At 42.7% G+C, this 20,692-nt stretch overlaps 1 protein-coding gene across 6 annotated transcripts; it reads right to left on the reverse strand.

Moving 5' to 3' along the window:
• Positions 1-1,652: 1,652 nt before the first annotated feature.
• On the reverse strand, positions 1,653-20,364 carry LOC100765350 (zinc finger protein with KRAB and SCAN domains 3). Of its 6 annotated transcripts, none has more exons than XM_027409477.2 (6): positions 19,863-20,364; positions 7,844-8,318; positions 6,539-6,686; positions 6,178-6,242; positions 5,792-5,915; positions 1,653-3,377 (listed from the first exon to the last, which is right to left on the reverse strand). In XM_027409477.2, exons 2-6 carry the CDS (start codon positions 8,258-8,260, stop codon positions 2,470-2,472), a joined length of 1,662 nt encoding a protein of 553 aa, XP_027265278.1. In that variant the 5' UTR covers positions 8,261-8,318; positions 19,863-20,364; the 3' UTR covers positions 1,653-2,469. The 6 variants fall into 6 exon arrangements, with proteins under 6 accessions (XP_027265278.1, XP_027265276.1, XP_027265273.1 ...); XM_027409475.2 differs by having other exon boundaries at positions 7,844-8,321; XM_027409472.2 differs by lacking the exon at positions 19,863-20,364 and adding an exon at positions 14,808-14,902 and having other exon boundaries at positions 7,844-8,321.
• Positions 20,365-20,692: the final 328 nt, after the last annotated feature.

A 20,692-nucleotide genomic window follows, 5' to 3' on the forward strand; every position in this document is an offset into this window, starting at 1 on the left:
TTGTGAGTGTTTTGCTCATATGTATGTCTGTGCAGAAAGTGTGCTCAGTGCCCTCAGTGGTCAGAAGAGGGTGTTGGATTCCTAAGAACTGGGTTATGGATAGTTTCAAAGACACCATATAGGTACTGAGTATTGAACCTGGATCCTCTGCAAGAACAAGTGCTCTACTGAAATACTTTCCTCCTTCTCTTTTTCTTTCTTTCTTGCTTTCTTTCCTTTCTTTTCTTTCTTTCCTCCTCCTCTTCTTCTTCTTTCTTTGTTTTTTGAGACAGGTTTCTCTCTGTAGCCCTGACTTTCCTAGAACTTGCTCTGTAGATCAGGCTAGCTTTGAACTCAGAAATCCATCTGCTTCTACCTCCCAAGTGCTGGGATTAAGCCCAGCTACTCTTTTCTTTACAAACTTGGTTTCTTCCTTTATTATATTGTTATATAAATTCCTAATGCAGACAATATAAGAATGTATGAGTTTCATAACTCCATTTCATTTAGCTCCATACCTATTATCTATTCTCTTAATCACTGGTTTGTTCCCAATTTCAACACATGCTCAATGAATATGTAGTTTGTCCAATACAGTGACTTCTAATGCAGATGCTCACAGCTGTAGACATGGACCATGGGTCACTGCATCAGTTGCTTTTCATTGCTTTGACACAACACTGAACACGAAGCAACTTAAGGAGGGAAAGGTTTTTTGATAGCTCACATTCTGAGGGTACAGTCCATCGAGGCAGAAAGGTCATGGGCAGGAACGTGGACTGTTACACTGCATCAAGAGTTGTTTTGTTTTCAGTCCAGGAGCTGGGCCCATGGATTAGTGCCACCCAGTCAGGATGGGTCTTCCTTGCCCAGTTAAAGTCTATGAACTTGCCACAGACATGCCCAGAGGTGATTCTACATGCTGTAAAATTGACAATCGGTGTTAACCATTACAAACCATTACAATCACTCTCAATGTGTGCTAGACAGAGATCCAAAAAATGAGTAAGATAGGGTATCTGCCTTAGAAAGATGGAGTCTGTGGCACTGGACACTTGTCAGGAGAGATGCCATGTCCAAGACAGGAAGCACGGATGGCAGAAGGGTGTGGTCATGAGTCAGTCTGGCCACTGCTCCTAGATTTTGGATGGTGTACCCAAGGGAGAGCTGGGCTGGTGAGTGTGTGCAGGCGAAGCCCAGGTACTCTTAAATAAAAGACTGAGATCCAAGCTAGAGAGTGTTCACATAATTAATTCCCCAGCAGTACTGTAGGAGACAGGCAAACATCTGATGTTAGTTCTTTCTTGGGAAGCTGGTCATACACGGACATAGCAAACTAGCAATGTCACTGCTTATGTAGTGCAATTTGTGAAATCCATCTCCCTGTAGTAAGCAGTGTGGAACAGAGGACATGAAGAGACCAAGTGCTGTTTATCCAGTAGCGAGACTCCTGCCAACTCTTGCCTCACACGTCCAGGATCTTGTGAGTAACCCTGCTGCACCACAAGTACTTATGGACCTTCCCCAGCTCTGAGGGGTTTTGTTTGTTTTTGTCTCTTGGTAACATAAACCCCCTGTCCTAGTACAGTTGAGCCTATGGTTATGACAAAAGGAGAGGAGGCAGGAGCTCTTCGTTAGGCCCACTATAACCACCAAAGTGAAAATCAAGAGGCTAAGCCTTAGACATTGATCACTTTATTCTGAAACTGGTTTTCACACTACATGAGTAGGAAAGGTTTTTTTGTTTTTGTTTTTTTTTCTTCCCAAGAGTAACAAAATTAACAGAAAAAAAATATTACTGGAATTCCATGGGTGGCACATTCACAATGACTTAATGCTAAAGAAGCTGTTTAAGGCACTCTCACAGAATTCCTAAATTAGGTAAAGAATTAAAGGATTCTAGCACAGTAACTTCACCTTCACCCCTCCCCTGCCAAGTCAGGGTACTTGGCAAAACAAAACAAAACAAAACAAAAACAAAGCAGTACTACATTGACTCAATCTAAAACATCCTTAAATTTTTAAAAGATATACAAAATGGCCTTGGTGAAGACTTCCAGATAATAATGGGTTTTCAGAGCTATGCAGGAAATCTCACCAGCATATTTAATAAGTGTTTATTAGTTAGCACCTGTATACAAGGCACAAAGCAGGACATAAGATTTCCAAGTCTGACACTTGTGAAGGGCTCATTAGCCTAAAAAAGGGTCAGAGTAACACCCCCAAAGCATAAGCATCCCTCAGGAGACCTGAGATGCAGGCCAAGGGAAGGCAATTTGCCAGTCAGGAAGCCCATTTGATTCTAATGGGTGAGAACTCTTGCAGACAACTCTTTCTTGTAACGTCCTATGAGGTTATGTTTTCCTCTGGTTACTTTCTAGCATTGGAAGATAATGAGTCTCAACCAGATCCCTAATATCTGAGGATGTGCATTATTAACTAAAGTCCCAGCCTATGACTTCTGCAGTCAGTAACAGCTCAAGGGTGACTTCAGTTCAATGACAGTTGAACTCCAACTTCGGAATGTACAGCAGGGGTCACTGTGACAGAAGTTTTCTTCCCTGTGTGTCTTCTCTGATGTTGAATAAGGTATGAAGGCCGAGTGAAGCCTTTTCCACATGTTTTGCACTCAAAGGGTTTCTCACCAGTGTGTACTTTTTGGTGTTCAATAAGGCTTGTAATCCTACTGAAACTTCTCTCACAATCATTGCACTGGTAAGACACAGGAGTTTCAATATTTTCCCAATGGCTTTCCACCCTACTATGACTTTCCCAGTAAGGTTCTGGAACAAAAAAATCTTTATCCCCTGTATGGGTCCTCTGATGTCTCAGGAGATGTGAGCTACGCCTAAAGGCTTTGGGACACATATTGCACTGGTATGGCTTCTCCCCAGTGTGAATTCTGTGATGTTCAAGGAGGCTGCAGCTCTGAGTGAAGGTTTTCCCACAGTCATCGCACTCATAGGGCTTTTCCCCAGTGTGGGTTCTCTGGTGCTTGATGAGATCTGAGCTGTGACTGAAGGCCTTACCACATTCTTCACACTCATATGGCTTCTCACCAGTGTGTACTCTCTGATGAATGATGAGAGCTGAACTTCCAATGAAGGCTTTGCCACACTCCTCACATTCATAGGGTTTCAATCCAGTGTGGATTCTTTTGTGTTTACTTAGGCCTGAACTCTGAGCAAAACTCTTTCCACATTCACGGCAATAGAACCGCCTATTTCCAGTGGCAGTCTTCTGTGTTGTCTGTACCTTCCCTTCCTGCTCACTGGCTTCTGCACCTGCAGGAATCTGGACAGTGTCTTCACCCAAGTAGCACAGTGTCTGCTCAGGCTTTTGTTCTGTGTATTCCTCGGCTGGAGGCAAGTCCCTAATCTTAGTATGCATCTCCTGATCTGAAACACATATGCCAACAACTGTTAATTACATTTTGCATAGGACTATTATGATGAATAGCACGGAGACAAGGATTACAAGGGTCTATACATACACCATGGTCAAGCATTTAAATGCAGAAATTAAGAAGGGACAAAAAGGAGGTTAACAGAAAAGCTAGGAAGACATGAATACAGGAATGGGGCTGTTAGAAGAAGGGTATAACCAAGAATGGAGGGAGCGGAGGAAAACTAGTGAGAACTAACAACTTCTGTGGACACACAGGGAGGTGGTATGGGAACCTCTAGGCTATAATAATAGGAAGGCAGCATAGACATACACTGAAGATTAAATTCTGCACCTTTTCTGCTGGAAAGAAGTGGAGCTGACCAAGCCCTTTGGAGGCCAGAAAATCATTAGTAAGTCATAATTTTTGGATACTGAGCTACAAGATTTAAAGCTATACTGTTGGACTTTGGCTTTGCTTAAGTGTAATAGTTTTATGCCCCAGTCCTTCCCTTTTGGAATAAAATAAAATTAACTTATTCTTAATTTTACAGGAACCAACAGTTAAAGAGACTAGATATCTTTTGGGCAGTGGTGGCACATACCTTTAATCCCAGCACTGGGGAGGCAGAGGCAGGTGGATCTCTGTGAGCTCAAGGCCTGCCTGGTCTCCAGAGTGAGTTCCAGGACTGGTTCCCTAGCTACTGAGAAACCCTGTCTTGAGAAACCAAGAGAGACTAGATATTTCAAAGAGACTGATTTCTAAAGTGTTGAGATTTTTAAAAAGACTATGAGAGTTTAAAAAAGTATATTATTTTATATTGGGATATTAACATAAGATCTTGGGGATAAACAAGAAAGGAAAGGTTAGTTTAATACTGATGTATTTTTATGTCAAGTTGACAAGGGTCAACTAATTTTTGCTGGTTACTTTTGTCAACTTGACACAAACTAGAGACACACCTGAAAAGGGTATCTCAATTGAGGAACCACCTCCATCAGATTGGTCTGTGGACAAATCTGTGGGGCATTTTTTGTTTAATCAATGATGTGGGAGGGCCCAGCACATGGTGAGGGGTGCTATCCCTGGACAGGTAGGTCTGACTGTAAAAGAAAGTAGGTGAGTGAGTCAGTTTGCAGCATTTATCAATGGTCTCTGCTTCTATCCCTGCCCTCAGATTCCTGCTGGGGTTCCTGCTCTGATGTCCCTCAACTGTGTGATGTAAATAAACCCTTGATGCCCACAAAAAGTCATAGTATTTGGGTCAGATGGTATTTATTACTGGAAGAAAAACAAACTAGAACAGGTGTAAGAGGGACTGAGTACAGGAAGTAACAGAAAACAGGGCAAGTGAAAAGATTTCTGCAGTGTTCACATTTGTCTGATACAGACAAAGGCAGTTATGGTGAACTGTGCCCTGGCAGTGGCAGGCACACAGGAATAAAGCATCAGCTCTCTAAGACAAACTTGGGGTCACTACCATGCCACCAATGAGTTGTGTGATCTTTGACAAGTCTGATAATCCTCTGTGTCCTTGCCAGTAGGACCAGGACCTATAGCTGGTATCTAATGTTACATCCAATTCTCACACTGTGACTCCACGACCTGTTTCTTGTGGAAAGGCTCCTCAGGCTTTTCATTAGTCATGGATGGGATAGGAAAGGAAAGGGAAGACTTTTTTTTTCCAGTTCATTGAAGCCGGGTCTCATATACGCTAGGCAAGTGCTCTACCTCTGAGATGCAAGCCCCACTACTTAATCTTTACCCAGCATCTCCTCTGAGGCAGAACAGCACCAACACTAGGGATGGGATCTACTTTATCCCACTCATCTTGACTAGAACACCCAGGGGGTGTGCTACTCTGTTTTCATCAACTTGACATAAACCTGGACATATCTGGGAAGAAGGAATCTTAACGTGACATCATCCCTCTATAACATTGGCCTGTAGGTGAATCTGTGGGGGCATTTTCTTGATTAATTGTAAATGTGGGAAGGTTTAGCTCACATGGCAGTGCCATCCCTGAATAGGTCGTCCTGGAGTATACAAGAAAACAGGCTAAATAAACCATGAAAAGCAAGCCAGTAAGCAGCACCCTGCCATGGAGTCTGTTTCTACCTCCAGGTTTCTGCTTTGAGTTTCTGTCCTTACTCTGATGCTGGACTCTGATATGGAGCTGTGAGCTGAATTAACCCTGTCTTCCCCAAGGTGCTTTTTGTCACAGCAGTAGAAATCCTAACTGTGACAGAGGACAAAGAATCAAGATTACAAGCATTAAGGATCTAGTCAGTAATAGGCTTTCAAAGTATGTTTATAATTTCAAGCATAATGGACTCAACAGCTTCTAACAACCCTACAGGGGAAGGAATTCTATTATAGAAAAGTGAGCAAGAAGCCTGAGATAAAATTAGCATCCTGAAGTCTTACCTAGGGAAACCAGGCTGCCAGAGTTCTCCTGCATTTCGTCTTTGTAGAGGTTCATCTGAGATGAATCCTGGTCCGTCCATCTGGGGGAAAGGCCTGGGGCTACATCTTCCATTTTCAGCAACCCCTAAAAGAATAAAAGTTCAACAAAGAGATAGAACAGGGAATATCTGGGTTGCAAGCTCATAGGCTCACCCATGCCACCCCTGAATGGCAAAGCCTCAAGCATGCTATGGGAAGTTAAACAGTAAACAGATCTTGGGATGAATAAGGAAATTCACACCCCATCCAGGAACTGAGTGGAGAATGGAGGCTAGGAATAGGGATGGGGTGGGAAGAAGCACACTAGCAGTAAAGGATATTGAGGAGGGGGAACAGCTCTAGCTCACCTGCAACTCTGAAGTGAGCCTGGGAGCTGCCACTCCATCTTCTCCACAGTGGCCCCCCTGGGTGACTACAACAAAAAGCTCTGGGTGAGACTCACAATAGTATCCAGCCTCCTCGAATTGTGGAACCCAGGTTTAAAAACTTGACTAATAAATTTTTGTAAATGTAAGTTTATAAAATATTTTCCTTTTCAAATACCTGATGGCTACCAGATCCAAAGGTTTTCTCTGAAGATACGCAAAAAGCTCTTGAAAAGGTGGAGTATGGCTCATTGAGAAAGCATTTTATTGGCATGTGCGAAGTCTTGGATTTTATCACATGCACCACAAGAAGGAAAAAGAAATAAAGGCTAGTAATACTAACCTCTGACTTCTGAGGACAGGCATCCCAAAGACTCCTGCTTAAGCAGAGGCTCCATGGGCTCCATCTGGCTACTCTCTGAGCCCTGAGTTGATGTCAACAGTACTGCCTTGGAACAAAGGAGTTCCTGCCCGTCGTCATCATCTGGAACCTAGAAGTCATTCATTTATTTTTATTGTCCATCTATTTATTAGATGTTTCCAAAGTACTTTCAGCTTGACACTGTCTCCAAATTCTACAAATATGTATTCATTTCATACAAACAACAACTTCCTGAGGGTACAGCTTATCCAAAATCACTCTACTAAATGTCAAAGCTAAGATAGAAGATCAGGCAAATGTTTCCACAGTCCATTCGATGCTTCCTATTATGCACATGTAGGTTTATGAACCCATTTAGGAAAATGGTGATATAAATCCATTACGTGCTAATTTCTTATCAGAAAACTGAGGATGCTATTTCTAGTTTAGTCTACAGAGTGGGTGAAACCAGGAAGACTACAGCATGTGAAACCACCCAGGAGGGCGTGGCATGTGCTATCAGATGCAGGTTTGCTTCTAGATCATTAAGTTACAGTTTCCGAGCTCCACTCTCTTCTGCTGCTCAGCATTCCAACATCTTTTAAACAGAATGAAGTTAGAGGCTGTGGTGACCTTTCACTGTTACAAAACTCGGGAAGTAACTCCAAGTCCAGAACTTTGGCTTTGGTCACTAGTTAGAAGGCCACGTGTTCCCTGAATAAAAAACACTAGGGAATACAGACATGAAACTGCCTCCTAAAACAGGCCAGAAGAGGGAAATTAAAAGCAGCCCACTTTCTACCACACGATCAAACAAAGGGTTCATGAATTTGGAGAGGAAAAAAAAACCCTTCTAGATTCTAAGAAAACTGTAGAACTGTCAATGAGAACACCAAAGCAAGGTGCCATAAGCACCACAGCACTAAAGATGTCACATGTGACAAGTCAAGAAAAGACCTACAAAGTCCTTAGTGCCTATTGCCACTGTGCTCAAACCTGTCCTTGGGTCTTACTCAGCACATGAGTTAAGAAGTCCCTATCTAACCTTTCACCACTCTGCTCAGCACATTCTACCCGGTTTCACTAGGACTGAGTTCTTCCCAATCCTTGTACTTTCCTTTGTGCTTTTAACTATTCTGAGGGGTCCAGGTCACTTCATTGGTTGCCTCAGGTTCCCAGTTCAGACTGATACTTCGAGTGTTCTAAGCAATGCCTCCCTTGGATGTTGCTTGAGGTTTCTGGAAGGCACAGGGCATAGGTGTCAGACCCTAAACCTGTTCCTTCTACCTGTGGAGGTGTCTCATCCAGCTGCCTCTCCAAGTACTCCAGCAGCGCCACCACCTCCTCCCCGCTGTCGGGGTGCTGCTCGCGCACCCAGGCCTGCAGCTCCCCTGGCAGGATGGTCAGGAATTGCTCCAACACCAGCAGCTCCAGGATCTGCTCCTTGCTGTGCATATCTGGCCGCAGCCACTGTCTGCAGAGCTCTCGGAGCCGGCTCAGTGCCTGCCGGGGTCCGGCTGCCTCGGGGTAGCGGAAGGCGCGGAAGCGCTGTCGGGAGCGGTCAGGCCCAGGGCTGCCCAGCCAACTGGCCTCCTCTGCCAAGGGAGAGGCCTCTTCCTGTTCCACCTTTATGACCAGTAACTCCATCTGGTCCTCTGCAGAGTGCGAGTCCAGGGCTGTGCTTTCCCTTGATTCTTTAGCCATCCCGAGTCAAGTAGTTCTCCCGTTAAACCGTAGCTGTGAGCTGTATTTCTGCAAAAGACTACTGAGAGGTGGAGACGACTATGAGCCACTGGTAGTTGTAAATGCTCCCCTCCTCCTATGCCCAGGACCCTGGGGAAACTGCCAAGGAGAAGCCGAGGATATCCCCATGTTCAGATTTCCATTCTGTAACATCTTGGGGAGTTTAGTTTAGAATCAACTATGCATTTCTGTGAGGGTGTTCTGGACAGGTTAAACTTAAATCAGAATATCCACGAGTCTGTGGGTGGCATCATTCCACGGACTTCAACCCCACACAAAAAGGCGATAGTAAGTGCAACAATAGCGTTCATCTCTCTCTGCTTCCTCACTACCGACAGATGTGAGTAGCTCCCTCCAAGGTGGACTATACCCTCATACTGTTTACCAAAAGAAACCCTTCCTCTGCTTGTTTCTGTTGGGTATTTTGCCACAGCAAAAAGTACCTAATATAACTAGACCTGAGAAGAGAGGCTGCTTCTGTGATAAACTTGGCCATGCGTTTCTTACCTATGCACTGGCTTGTGGAGAGAACACTAGAGTCTGGAGTTATAGGTTAAGTCCCAGATGGATATAACTAACTTAATGAGCCATTCTGGGGAGCGTCTGGAATTTCAGAATGCCAGAAACAGGTGAGCAGTGGAAGGAAGCCTAGCTGATGTTTCAGAGTGGAATACAGGCCCTTCCAGGAACTGGAATAGAATCTGTTTATTTACTTCTTGGAAAAGAATCCGGCTGTATTCAGTCCATGCAATGAGAACTTAAGAGAGAATTAAAAAAAAAAAAAGTAAGAACTAATTGTTCATTTGGGGCTGAAGCCACCACAGGATCTGGTGGGACAAGAAAACTTTAGCAACAACTAATTTATTTGGCAGGAGAAATTCCAAACAGGACAGCATTCAGGCTGTGGCATGACTGGTGCTCATTGCTCTTATTCAAATAAGCAGAGAAACCAAAAATAAATGAAGACTGTGGTCTGTTTAGGCAAGGGGTATGTTCCAATGTAAAGAAACAATGGCAGGCAGACAAAGCTTCTGTAAGTGTCACACTAGCAGCATGAAAGAGAAATCTTGGGTTCTACATCTGGGAATCTACAATAGGCAGAGCTCTCTGAGCGCAAGACCCCATCCATCCATTCAAAATCCTAACTTATGAAATTCATTTAAAAGGGAGAACCTAAACTGAGAACATTACCACAAGAGTTTCCTGATTCAAAATGGCTGCCCCCCACCCCGACCCTATGTCAGCCTCAAAGGCACATGGAGACCACCACAACAGTGGTATAAAGGAATCAAGCTACATTTCAAGCAAGCGTTACTTGAAAGAATCATCCATGTAGTACTGGTTTTGCAAGCATGAAAGATATAAAAGGGATCACAGAAGCTTGCACAATTCCAGAAAGACTCTCTGACTGGGCTGTGTGGTGGGGTGAGATTCCTCGTAAGAAGGCCACTGCATGAAACTGGTACTATAAAGCCTAAATTTTAATGGGGATTCCAAAATATAGGCAATGTCAGGACCGTGGGACATGTGTTGAGAAAAGCCAAGGCATTGAGTAGAGCAGGCACGAGAGAGAGGTCACAGGTGCTGGAGACAATAGGGCTGGGGAGTAGAACTGCCCATAGTTGTTAAACCCAGATGATTCCATCATGAGCCAGATGTGCACGATTTGGTATTTTCCTCCTGGATTTCAGTCTTGCTTTAGTCTAATTTTTCCTTGCTAAGCTCCCATTCCTCATGTTTGGGAGAGGAATGTTTACTTTGTGCCCATGTACATTAGAAATATATTACATGAACTATTTTATAGAAACTCACAGTTAAGAGATTGCCTGAGTTGCAGAAAGACTACACTTACATTCTGAATAGTGTTGAGACTATTAAATACTATACAAACACTTGGAGACAGACTAAAACACATTTGACATTATGAGACGAATGTGACGGTAGAGGCCAAGTTTAGTATGTTATGATTTAAGTGACGTTTTAATTGTCACAAGTTAATCTTTTAACATGACAGGGTTTAGGTTCACTTACAAGACTCTGCGGGCATTTTTAGAGAACTTTAACTGACATAAGAAGACTCACTGTACCATTGTGGTGATATTTTGTTTATGATCTAACAATAAAGCTAGCCACAGCCATAGAGGCTACGCAGCGTTGGTACACATCTTTAATCTTAGCTGCCACATTAGTTAGCCATAGAGGCCAGGCAGTGGTGGCACACACCTTTAATCCCAGCACTCGGGAGACAGAGGCAGATTGATCTCTGTTAGTTCAAGGCAACTCTGAACTACACGAAATCAATCCAGTCTAAAAGAGAAACAGAGCTCACACAAAGGTGATCCCAGCACTTGGGATCCCATGCCTTTAATCCCAGCACTAGAGAGGAATATAAGGCCAGAGGAGACAGGAGTGCATTGCAGTCTGAGTCTGAGTCTGAGTAGCAGTGCAATAAGGAGCAGTTTGAGGTTTGGTGGATCACTCTTTCGGTCTGAGCATTGGTAGAGGTGAGAACTCTCTAGTGGCTGGCCACTTTGCTTCTCTGATCTTCAGGAAAGCTTTATTTGTTAGATCATAAACAAAATATTACCACATACCATTCCATAGGCTAAGGTCCTAGGCCGAATAAAAAGTAGAAAGTAGAGCATCAGTATCCTTCTATCTCTCTCTGCTTCCTGATTAAGTCAGAATGTGACCAGCCATCCCAACCTTTTGCCTCTGACTTCCCCTCTGTGGTAGACAGTATCTTCAAATAAACCCTTCTTTAAGTTATATTGTTATGTATTTTGCCAGAATAATTAGGAAATCTGAACCCTACAATAAGCTTTCCAAAGGATGTTGTAGAAGAGGGTCTGAACATCCCATATCTCTGGAGACAGAAACTAAGACTTGGACCTCAATTTCAATGAACCTGTAATTCTATCAGTGGGGATGTAGACTAGAGGATCCCTAAATTTGATGGCCAACTCTTGCCCAATTGGTGAGCTCTAGGATCAGTGACCTGTCTCAGAAACATAAATAAATAAAAATAAAGGTGGAGAACAACAGAGGAAGACATTCACTACTGACCTCTGGCTTCCATGTGCACACATGGGTGCATGTACCAGTATATATAAGCACACTAACATTTGAACACAAACATATAACACACACACACACACACACACACACACACACACACACACATACACACACTGTAAACTTCAAAACTGGAAAATATGCTGATTCATCTCAGTGTTCTAAGTTTACAGGAAACTTAGACCAGAGGAGGTAGTAGTCTACTTAAGAAGTTAAGGACAAAGTCGGCCTCCATAGCACATAGGCAGGCATGCTTGCTTCCCATGGCTGGACAACAGACAGCAGATGGATGGGCGGATGTGTTAGAGATCTCTGACCCCGGCACAATGAGGAAAGGGAGGCATCCCTCTTTTTCCTTCACCGTGTAATCTCAAAATGGGTATTCAGTGGTTGTCCAATGTGCCTCACAAGGGAGATGAAGTTGGAATAACCCATGCCAAAGAAAGCTGGATGAGTATTCCACCGGAGTTAGAATGGGCACTAGAATAAGACATTGACGGAAGCCCTTCCTCCACCACTGTCAGATGTATGACCTTGGAAATGTCACATATTAACCAGTCAATGCCTCCTCAGGTTTTCACAGCTTCTCAGAAACTGTGAGACCCAGGCTTCCTAGGAGGGATGGAAGACCCAATTCCTTTGAGTCAGAAGGAATGAGATTTCAAGCTAGAACTGCCTGCAGAGTTCTGTGAGTACACGGAGATTCGTGCACTCCTCTTTACCCACTGGAACAAGGAGATCAGAATGAGTAAGGCTGGTAGAGTTACTAAGGGAAAGATATTTCCAAGTCTGTGTTCATTTGAATTTCTATCTCTCACTCCAACTTTCTATAGTTCAAGGGACATCATAGATGACAGATGAAGTTAAGTAACCTTGACTGAATTGTGCTTTTTAGTTTTCTAAGACAGTGGCCTTGAGTTTACCATGTAGCCCAAGCTGTCCTTGAACTCATGGCAATCTTCCTAACTCAGATTCCCAAGATCCATCACACCTGGATGAACATCACATCAACTGTTAGAAAAAACAAACAAACAAACAAACAAAAAACCAGAAAATACTTCCTCCTAATTAGCTGTCACAAGAGATCTGGGATACTCTATTTTTTTTTCTCAAATAAGTAAATCTAAATTTAATCACACCTCTAGATCCAAGAACAAAAGCACAGTTAAAAATACAAGGGCAAATTAAAAGTATTAAAGCTATGCTACACAACAGAATTATTGGGAAGCCTTTAAAGCATAATGATCATAATGATTGGGCAGTCAAGGTCAACTGAACCAGCTTCTGGGGGTGGGCCTCAGGCCTCAGTATTTGTGAACTTACTGTGTGATCCAAAGCACAGCCAAGTGCAAGAATTAAGAAGCTAAACAGAAAAGAATTTTTAAGTATCAGTAGAATAAAGCAACTGATATGAGAATATTGAACGCCCATGTTCTCCCACAAATAAATGGCATTTTAAAGAGGAAGCAAAGGGAAGGCAGACTATCATAGATTACAAGAGACAGCAATTCAATACAAACCATGCAATTTAAACATCCCAAAGCTGTAAAAAGACTTTTGAGGGTCAATCAGGAAAACATGAAGACAGTAACTGTATTCAATTCTGTTTATTGTGATAATGTGGCTAGATTAAAGTTCCTATCTTAGCACTGACATGCTTGCAGATGAAAGGTTATGATGCCTTAGCCTCCAGTTTGCTGTACAATGAGTGAAAGGAAGAAAAAATGGGAGGAGAGGAGGAAAAGGAAAAGGAAGGTAGGAAAGGACAGATGGAGAGAGGACAGTGAAGAAAAGGAGGAAAGGCAGGAAAAACATGAAAATGTCTAAAAGATGATTGCTGAATGATAGGCGAGTTGAAGCTTTTCTCTGACTTACATTTAAATCTTTCCCAATATAATCTTGAATGTTAAACAAAATCCTGCTTTTTCTTTCCTAAATACAGTACAAAGCATTTTGTTGGGGTTAAGGAGTGTAAGAGTAGACCTGAGACTGAAAGGGAGTAGGGTGTTGGGAGGGAGGGGCTGTAGGGAGAAAAATTAACATTGATATATTCTTAGAAATCATTTTGAACCACTCCTGTTTCATCACCTGGCTATCTGGAGTCTCAGCCCAACTGGGCAGAGTACAAAGGTACAGGATCAGGATTGTTTACAAACAGGAAGTGTTTGCCAAATAAGCAAACCACAGACAAGATTTTTAGTTTTTTTTTGTTGTTGTTGTTAAGTTACTAACAGGGAAAAGAATACTACAGGGATCCCTATAGGTCCTGAGAATGTTAAAAACCTCAAATTCTCCAAGAAAAAGGAGGCAGATGGAAAGATTATCAAAGATTGCAAGAGACATCAATTCAATGACAATGGTAAACTGTATATGGGCAATATTAGCCTTAAAAACCCGCAAAAAGAACTAAGGGTGTTAGTGTGACTCAAGTTTCAGATCTATCTACCTCTAATCTACTATGGATCTACCTATCAATCATCTCTATCATCCATCCATGTGATCCTCATGCAAGTGAGGATTCTTGCTGAGGGGCAGAAGCTGGCAGGTCGAAGCACGAGCTAGACAGCAATGTCAGCTCACACCAGGGCCCTTACCCTTCTTCACTGTTAGACACTTCTTGCTTGCTCCTCCTGTTTCTCAAGCTCCTCCTCCCTCTAAAAGAAGGCTTCCCCAAGATTTTAAAACTCTGTGAGTCTGAACATCACAACACACCACACAAACCACTTTTAATCTTTCCTTTGCAAGAGGCTCTTCTCCAGAATGCTTTATTTTCCCTCCTAAAATACAGAAATTATCCATTACAAAGAGAACTGGTAAACAGCACTAAAATTCAAAAGACAACAGCCTAGTCTCTGAAGAGAAAGTGCTGGCCTAGTTAGAAACAGCAACAGTAATAACAAAAGCAATCTTTACACTGTGCAAATGACCCCGTGCCTGGCACTATTTTAAACACCTTGCACAAATGACGCCATTTACTCCTCACAACAATCCAGTAAGTTAGGCGATATCATTATCCCCTAAAATAGCAAAACACAGAAAGGTTAAGGAACTGGGAGAAAGTCACAAAGTAGCAGAGGCCAGAATCCACCAGGCAACCCGACTCCAAAGTTCTGGCTCTTTTCCAGTACCCCAGAATAAAGACCTTGGAACTGACCTTGTCTCCAGGAAAAGCAAAACTGTGCTGTCTCCCATTTTCAAAGCTTAAGTACATGACCCAAGAATCCCATCTCCAAACGCCCTGAGACTGACCAGACACCCGGAACCGGCCCGAGGCGAGGCGCCCGAGGCCCTGTCGGGCGATCGGCCCAGCTGGCCACCGAGTTTGTTTTGCCGGCGCCGCTAGGCCGCGGAGGAAGGTGTTCTGTCCCGCCCTCACCACCCACAAGCAGCCGGGCTCGCTGTAGGACTGTAGCAAGACGGGACCCAAACCCACCCGCGATCGCAGCACAGCGCAGCACCCCGCAGTCACAAAAGTGTCCGAAAGTCCGACCCCGGGGGGCGGGGCACGGGGCACTTCCGGCCTCTCTAGGCAATAGCGACACTCTATGGTTCGCCTTCCCCACTTCTCCCTCCCTTTCGTGGTTGCTTCGTAAAAAGAATAAAAAATATATGTATATTTTTAACTGAAGTAAAATTACATCATTTTTCTCCTCCCTTTCTCCCTCTAGTCCTTTCCAAGAAACCCTTCCACTCTCAAGTTGACAGCGTCTTTTTATTATTGTTACATTCATATATGTATTGCATGCACAAACGACCGGCTAAGTCGTTTTTTTGTTGTTATTGTATGTATATATGGATTTCAAGGCTGACCACTCTGCATTGGACAATCAATAAGAGGGTTCATCCCTGGAACATACTAATTCTTCACTTCCTAGCAGTCAATAGTTGCCTATGGTTCTTTGGTTAGGGGTGTGAAATTTTACTCCTCTTACAAGAAAACATGTCCATTGATATTGCCATTGTTTCACTCTTGTGTTTGCAGCCATTTCTAGGAGGAACTATTTCATATCTGAATTCCTGGTATTTTGGTTCTTAACAGTCTTTTTCTGCCTCCTCTTCCTGCATGTACTCTGAGCCACAGATGCAGATGAAATGTTGGGGCTGGACTCCCTCTGATCTATTGATCTCTGCATTGTGTCAGCTGCGGTTTTCTGAGATGGTCTTCTCTATTTGTTGTAAAGAGAGGCTTCTTTGATGAGGGGTGGTAGCTTCATTTATCTAGGAAAGATGCCTCTTACACCAAGAGCATTACACTGAAAATATTGAATATATGCACATGAATACAAAATCATAGTCAAATGGGGAAAATGGATAAGAATATGTTCAGGCTACTCAGAATATTAATTTTGAATTAATTATTATGCAGCCATATTGCTGCATCTAGAACCTGAACAGGCAAACTAGGCTTGATACTTCGAACTTAAAAATTAATATATATGATACAATGATTTCTTTGCTTTGGAAAGGTTGGTCTGGTATGTCATCTGGGATCTCAGATCTTAGGTGTGTGGCATCTGTGTCTTCACTGGAAATCTCTCTGTCCTAGAGCAAATGTATTTTATCAGGGCCTACAGTATATCACATTTTGCTCATGTTTTATGAATGGTTTATCATCCGTAGTAAAAACAAACACAACACATTTAAAATTGTCTTGTAGGCTGTCTCTGAGTCTGTTAGCTGCTTTCAGGCCCCTTTCTTCCTACGGTTGCCTTGTCCAGCCTTAATAGGAGAGGAGGTGCCTAGTCTTACTGCAACTTGATATGCCATGGCTGGCTGATACTCACGGGAGGGCTGACCTTTTCTGAAGAGAAAGGAGGAGGAGTGGATGGGGGGCGGGAGAGTTGGGAGAGAATTAGAGGAGAGGAAGGGGGAATGTGATAGGGTCTGGAAAAATTAATTATTAATAAAAAATTGTCCTGTTACTCTAGGTCCTTCTGAGTATAGGAGAGGACGTCTTAGTCAATGTTCTATTGCTGTGCAGAGACACCATGGCATGGCAACTTTTTTGTTGTTGTTTCTTTGCTTGTTTTTTGAGACAGGGTTTCTCACTGTGTAGCTTTGGAGCCTGTCCTGGAACTCACTCTGTAGACCCGTCTGGCCTTAAACTCAAAAAGATCCTCCTGCCTCTGCCTTCTGAATGCTGGAATTAAAGGTATGGCAACTTTTATAAAGAAAATAATTTAACTGTGGCTTGCTTACAGTTTCAGAGGTTTAGTCCATTGTCATCATTGCAGGAAGCATGGTGGCATGCAGGGAGACATGGTGCTGGAGAAGTAGTTGAGAGTTCTATATCGAGATCAGCAGGCAGCAGGAGGAGAGACTCTGGGACTGGCTTGGGTCTTTGAAACCTTAAAGCCCACCCCCAGTGACCACACTTCCTCCAACAAAATCATAACTACTCCAGCAAGGCCACACCTACTAATCCCTCTCAAGAAGTACCACTACTTGATACCAAGCATTCAAATCTATGAGTCAATGGGACTATTCTTACTCAAACCAACACAGGAACTCTGAGAAACAGAAATCAAAACTTTGCCCATTTTTTTGTACATACGAATTTCTTTCCTTTTTTTTTTTTTTTTTTTTTTGCAAGACTGGGTTTCTCTGTATTGCTTTGGAGGTTGTCCTGGAACTCACTCTGTAGACCAGGCCGGCCTCTAACTTACAGAGACCTGCCTCCGAAGTTCTGGGATTAAAGGTGTGAGCCACCAACCCCCCCCCCAGCACAAATATGAATTTCTTATTCTCCTTTCCAAAAGAGAAGAAGGCATTTGCAAATTCAACAACTGCATATTATTTGCCTTAGATCCTACCAGTCTTTTAAAAAAAGAAAACACACCCCATCTGGCATTACAGCTTTGACAGGGGCAACAACTTTGTTTAGTTTGCAGTTCTTAACTATCATTCCCTAGGATCTGTCTGGTTTTGTGAGGATAAGCTGCTGAGAAAAAGGAAGGGGATGATGAGGACAACTTAACATTCCCAATTAGCATTTTTCCATTGGTGAGTATTCACTGTATACATTGGATTGTATAAGGCCATTTCTTACACAATTATATAATGTACTTTGAGTATATCCCTCCACTCATCCCTTCCTCCCCCTCAAACCCTCCAGCTGCATTTAGTATTATTCCTCTGGAGCAGTGGTTCTTAACTTTCCTAATACTGTGACTGGAGCCATCTTCAGAAACCCCTTGCCTATGAAGCATTTCTCTTACCTTTTCCTCTAAGAGCGTCATAGTTTCAGGTCTTCCAATAAGGTCTTTTATTCATTTAGGGTTAGTGTTTGTACAGGATCAGAAATAAGGATCTGTTTTTATTCTCTTATACATGACTATTTAGTGTTGAGACTACACAAACATCAGGCTGAAGAAAAATGTTGAAAACAGTTCTATAGGAAGAAACGATCATCTGAATGGTAACACTTGGTGTACATGAGACTTTTCCCTTATTGATTTCACTATTTTTATGTGCCTGAATATTTTGCCTGCATGTATGTCTGTTCATCATGTGAATGCCTAGCAATGGAAAAAGCCAGAAAAGGGTGCTGGAGCTCTTTCTATTGGAGTTACAGGTGGCTGAAAGCTGACATGTAAGTGCTGAGAATCAAACCTAGGGCTTTGGCAGGAGTAGTAAATGCTATTGAGCCATCGATCACCTATTTCTGGAAATTTCTAAAAAAATAAAATTAATATACAGAGGCTTAAGACATAGTTCAGTGAGTAGAGTTCATCCATAATGTGTGCAGAGCCCTGGATTCAGTCCCCAATACCACATAAACAGAGCATGGTGGCACATGCCAGTAACCCCAGCACTTGGGAGACAGAGGCAGGAATTCAAGGCCATCTTTGGCTACATATTGAGTTTGAGGCCAACCTGGAATATCAAAAAGAGTCCCAAGGGCATAAAGTCAAAGAAATAATGAAAAAAATATTGTAGATGTGTGTCAGGCATTTACATAACAAAACTATTACTTTCCTGATTTTGCCTGTGATGTCTACAATACTCTATTCTAAATCTGCATTTGGTTCCAATGTTTATCATTTTGATTTATTTTCCTTCAATACGGTCTTCCAAATAGCATTTTATTTTGTATTATAGCTTTCATGAGAATGAGGGACTTGTCTTGTCTTCATGATTATTATGTATAGCCCAAGATCAAAACTTTAGCATAGTATTGTACTAAATAGACTTTGAATAATTAATAAAATTTAAAAATCAATTAATAGCATAAACTTGTATTTCCCACATTTGGGAGGCAGAGGCAGAAGGATCAGGAGTTTAAAGCCATCCTGGACTGAACAGTGAGTTTGAGGTCAGACTGACCTAAATGAGACTGTTTCAAAAACAAAATCCATCAGTTCAAGCTTCGGACACATCATCTGTTCTCTATTTCTATGGCTACTACCTTGATTCCCACCCGCATTTTCACTCAGGGTTCTACTGCAGTCTCTACACTGATCTCCCTGCTCATACTCTTACTTCCTTATAGTCTGTCTCCCACAAAACTGCTGCAACAACATCTGTAGGTGCAAATTTAATCATATTACTCAGATTCCTCTGTTAGGGATACAGGAAAAGAAAATGTTGTTACTCTTTGCCACACATTCTACTTTTTAGTCATGCAGAACTTCTCAAGTCTTTGGATGTAACAAGTACCTCAACACACTCCGGCAGATAAAAAATGAGTTAACTTTCCCAAACAGTATTTGCTTAAGAGTTTGAAGTATTGTTAAAATACTACCAATACTGCAAAAAAAAAAAAAGAGCATCATTAACATTTAACAATAGGGCTTTATTATTACCACGTCTTTCAATGTTTTTTCTTTAAATTAGTAAAGACATTCAAAGCTGGGGCTATTTGATTCCTAATTAATAGCTGGATTTTTTGTTCCCTTTGGTTCTGGCTGCCCTGAGCAAGGACTATTGGCCACAGCCAGATGGACTGATCTATCCATAACATGTCAACTTTAGCTGCTTCTGCTAAAACATAGTTCCAGTTCAGAAGGCACCATTCCAGCTGTGACTGATTAGTTAATGCAGGAAAATTTTAAGCATCACATGATTTGGTAAGGTCTGGAAGCCATTTTCACCCAGGCCAGAGGGCAAGTGCTTTCTCAGGTGATCCAACAAAAGGACTACACCGTGATTGATGCAAACAGTTCTTTCATCAACACACCATTGCATCATTCTGGCTATAAAGCAGGCTGTTCAGCTTACTGTTTCTATCAGACAATAAACACCCCCTAATGCATCTTTGCGGGATTATTTGTTTGTAGGGCCCTGCTTTTCCTGTTCTCCATGTGACTGCCAACTTAGAACCATGACTGAGGACTTAAGGTGCCATTTCAGGATTCGGAATAAGAAATGGCAAAAGTTGGCCATAAGTACTCCTTCTACTCTTATCTGTGTGGCTTCAACCTTGATGGAGGTGGGGGAGTGAGTTTCATCACGATTTAGAAAGAACCTACTTAAATGATTAACATACCTATATGCAGAGTTGAGCAGGAACTGATGCAGACATACAAAACGAAGGCAGAGATGGCAGGCTTTTACCGTGGGTTTAAGAGTTACCTTGTGGATCCAGGTGAGGGCTACTTTTCAGCAAGGTAGGTTCTACGCTAGGCATGCATAGAATTTACTCCTCTAATCGATTTACAAATATTTATTTTAATCCATTTCATATGAAAATCAGTCCTCTACAGTTACTTGCCTACACACTTGTCTTCGAGAGTTTGAGATTCCAGAAGCAAAATACAAGAGGATTTAGAAAAAACAAAAACAAAAACAAAAAAAGCCCAAAGAGGAACAAGTTTATGTTTTCGTTCGCCGCTTGTCTTCTCTCTTCACCCTGTCAATTAGAGTCAAGGCTGGGGACAGATTAGGCACCGGAACTACAGTCCCTTCCGGTCCTCTGTTTTTGGTGTTCGTGCTCACAACAGCGCCTCCTAGGAACTCAGCCTCCAACAGTGGGGCTGCGATTTGTGACCCAATCCTGACAGCTACGGGTCACCGCGGTATAATAGTCTTTCCCAGAGAAAAGCTGCGTTTAAGAGGAGGGAAGGAAGGCTTAATTTGGCGCCTGGGCTCAGGACCAATGACGCACTTCCCGTCTTTGTGGCGGTCAGCTGCTCCGGAGTTGGGAAGTTGAGTCTCAGACTTCCTAGAGATTTAAGGCCCTTATTTGGAAAGGGGTGAGGGCATGAATTCGCCTGCGCGATTAGACCCTGATTCGGGACTCAGAGCCTGGGTGAAAGCCGGAGTCTGGATCTTCCCGGCTCAAACCCAGTCCTGAGGTCCCCGAGACCGGTAGAGCGT

Source organism: Cricetulus griseus, chromosome 3 (assembly GCF_003668045.3).
Source record: "Cricetulus griseus strain 17A/GY chromosome 3, alternate assembly CriGri-PICRH-1.0, whole genome shotgun sequence".
Taxonomy (NCBI): domain Eukaryota; kingdom Metazoa; phylum Chordata; class Mammalia; order Rodentia; family Cricetidae; genus Cricetulus; species Cricetulus griseus.

Bases quoted from the DNA above. Each gene is read 5' to 3' on its own strand.
- LOC100765350 (XM_027409477.2), bottom strand. From the start codon at position 8,260: ATGGCTAAAGAATCAAGGGAAAGCACAGCCCTGGACTCGCACTCTGCA. The intron at 6,687-7,843 runs GTAGAAGGAACA...AATGACTTCTAG, and splicing joins TGGATGAGACACCTCCACAG to GTTCCAGATGATGACGACGG. The intron at 5,916-6,177 runs GTGAGCTAGAGC...TTATTCTTTTAG, and splicing joins GGCTCACTTCAGAGTTGCAG to GGGTTGCTGAAAATGGAAGA.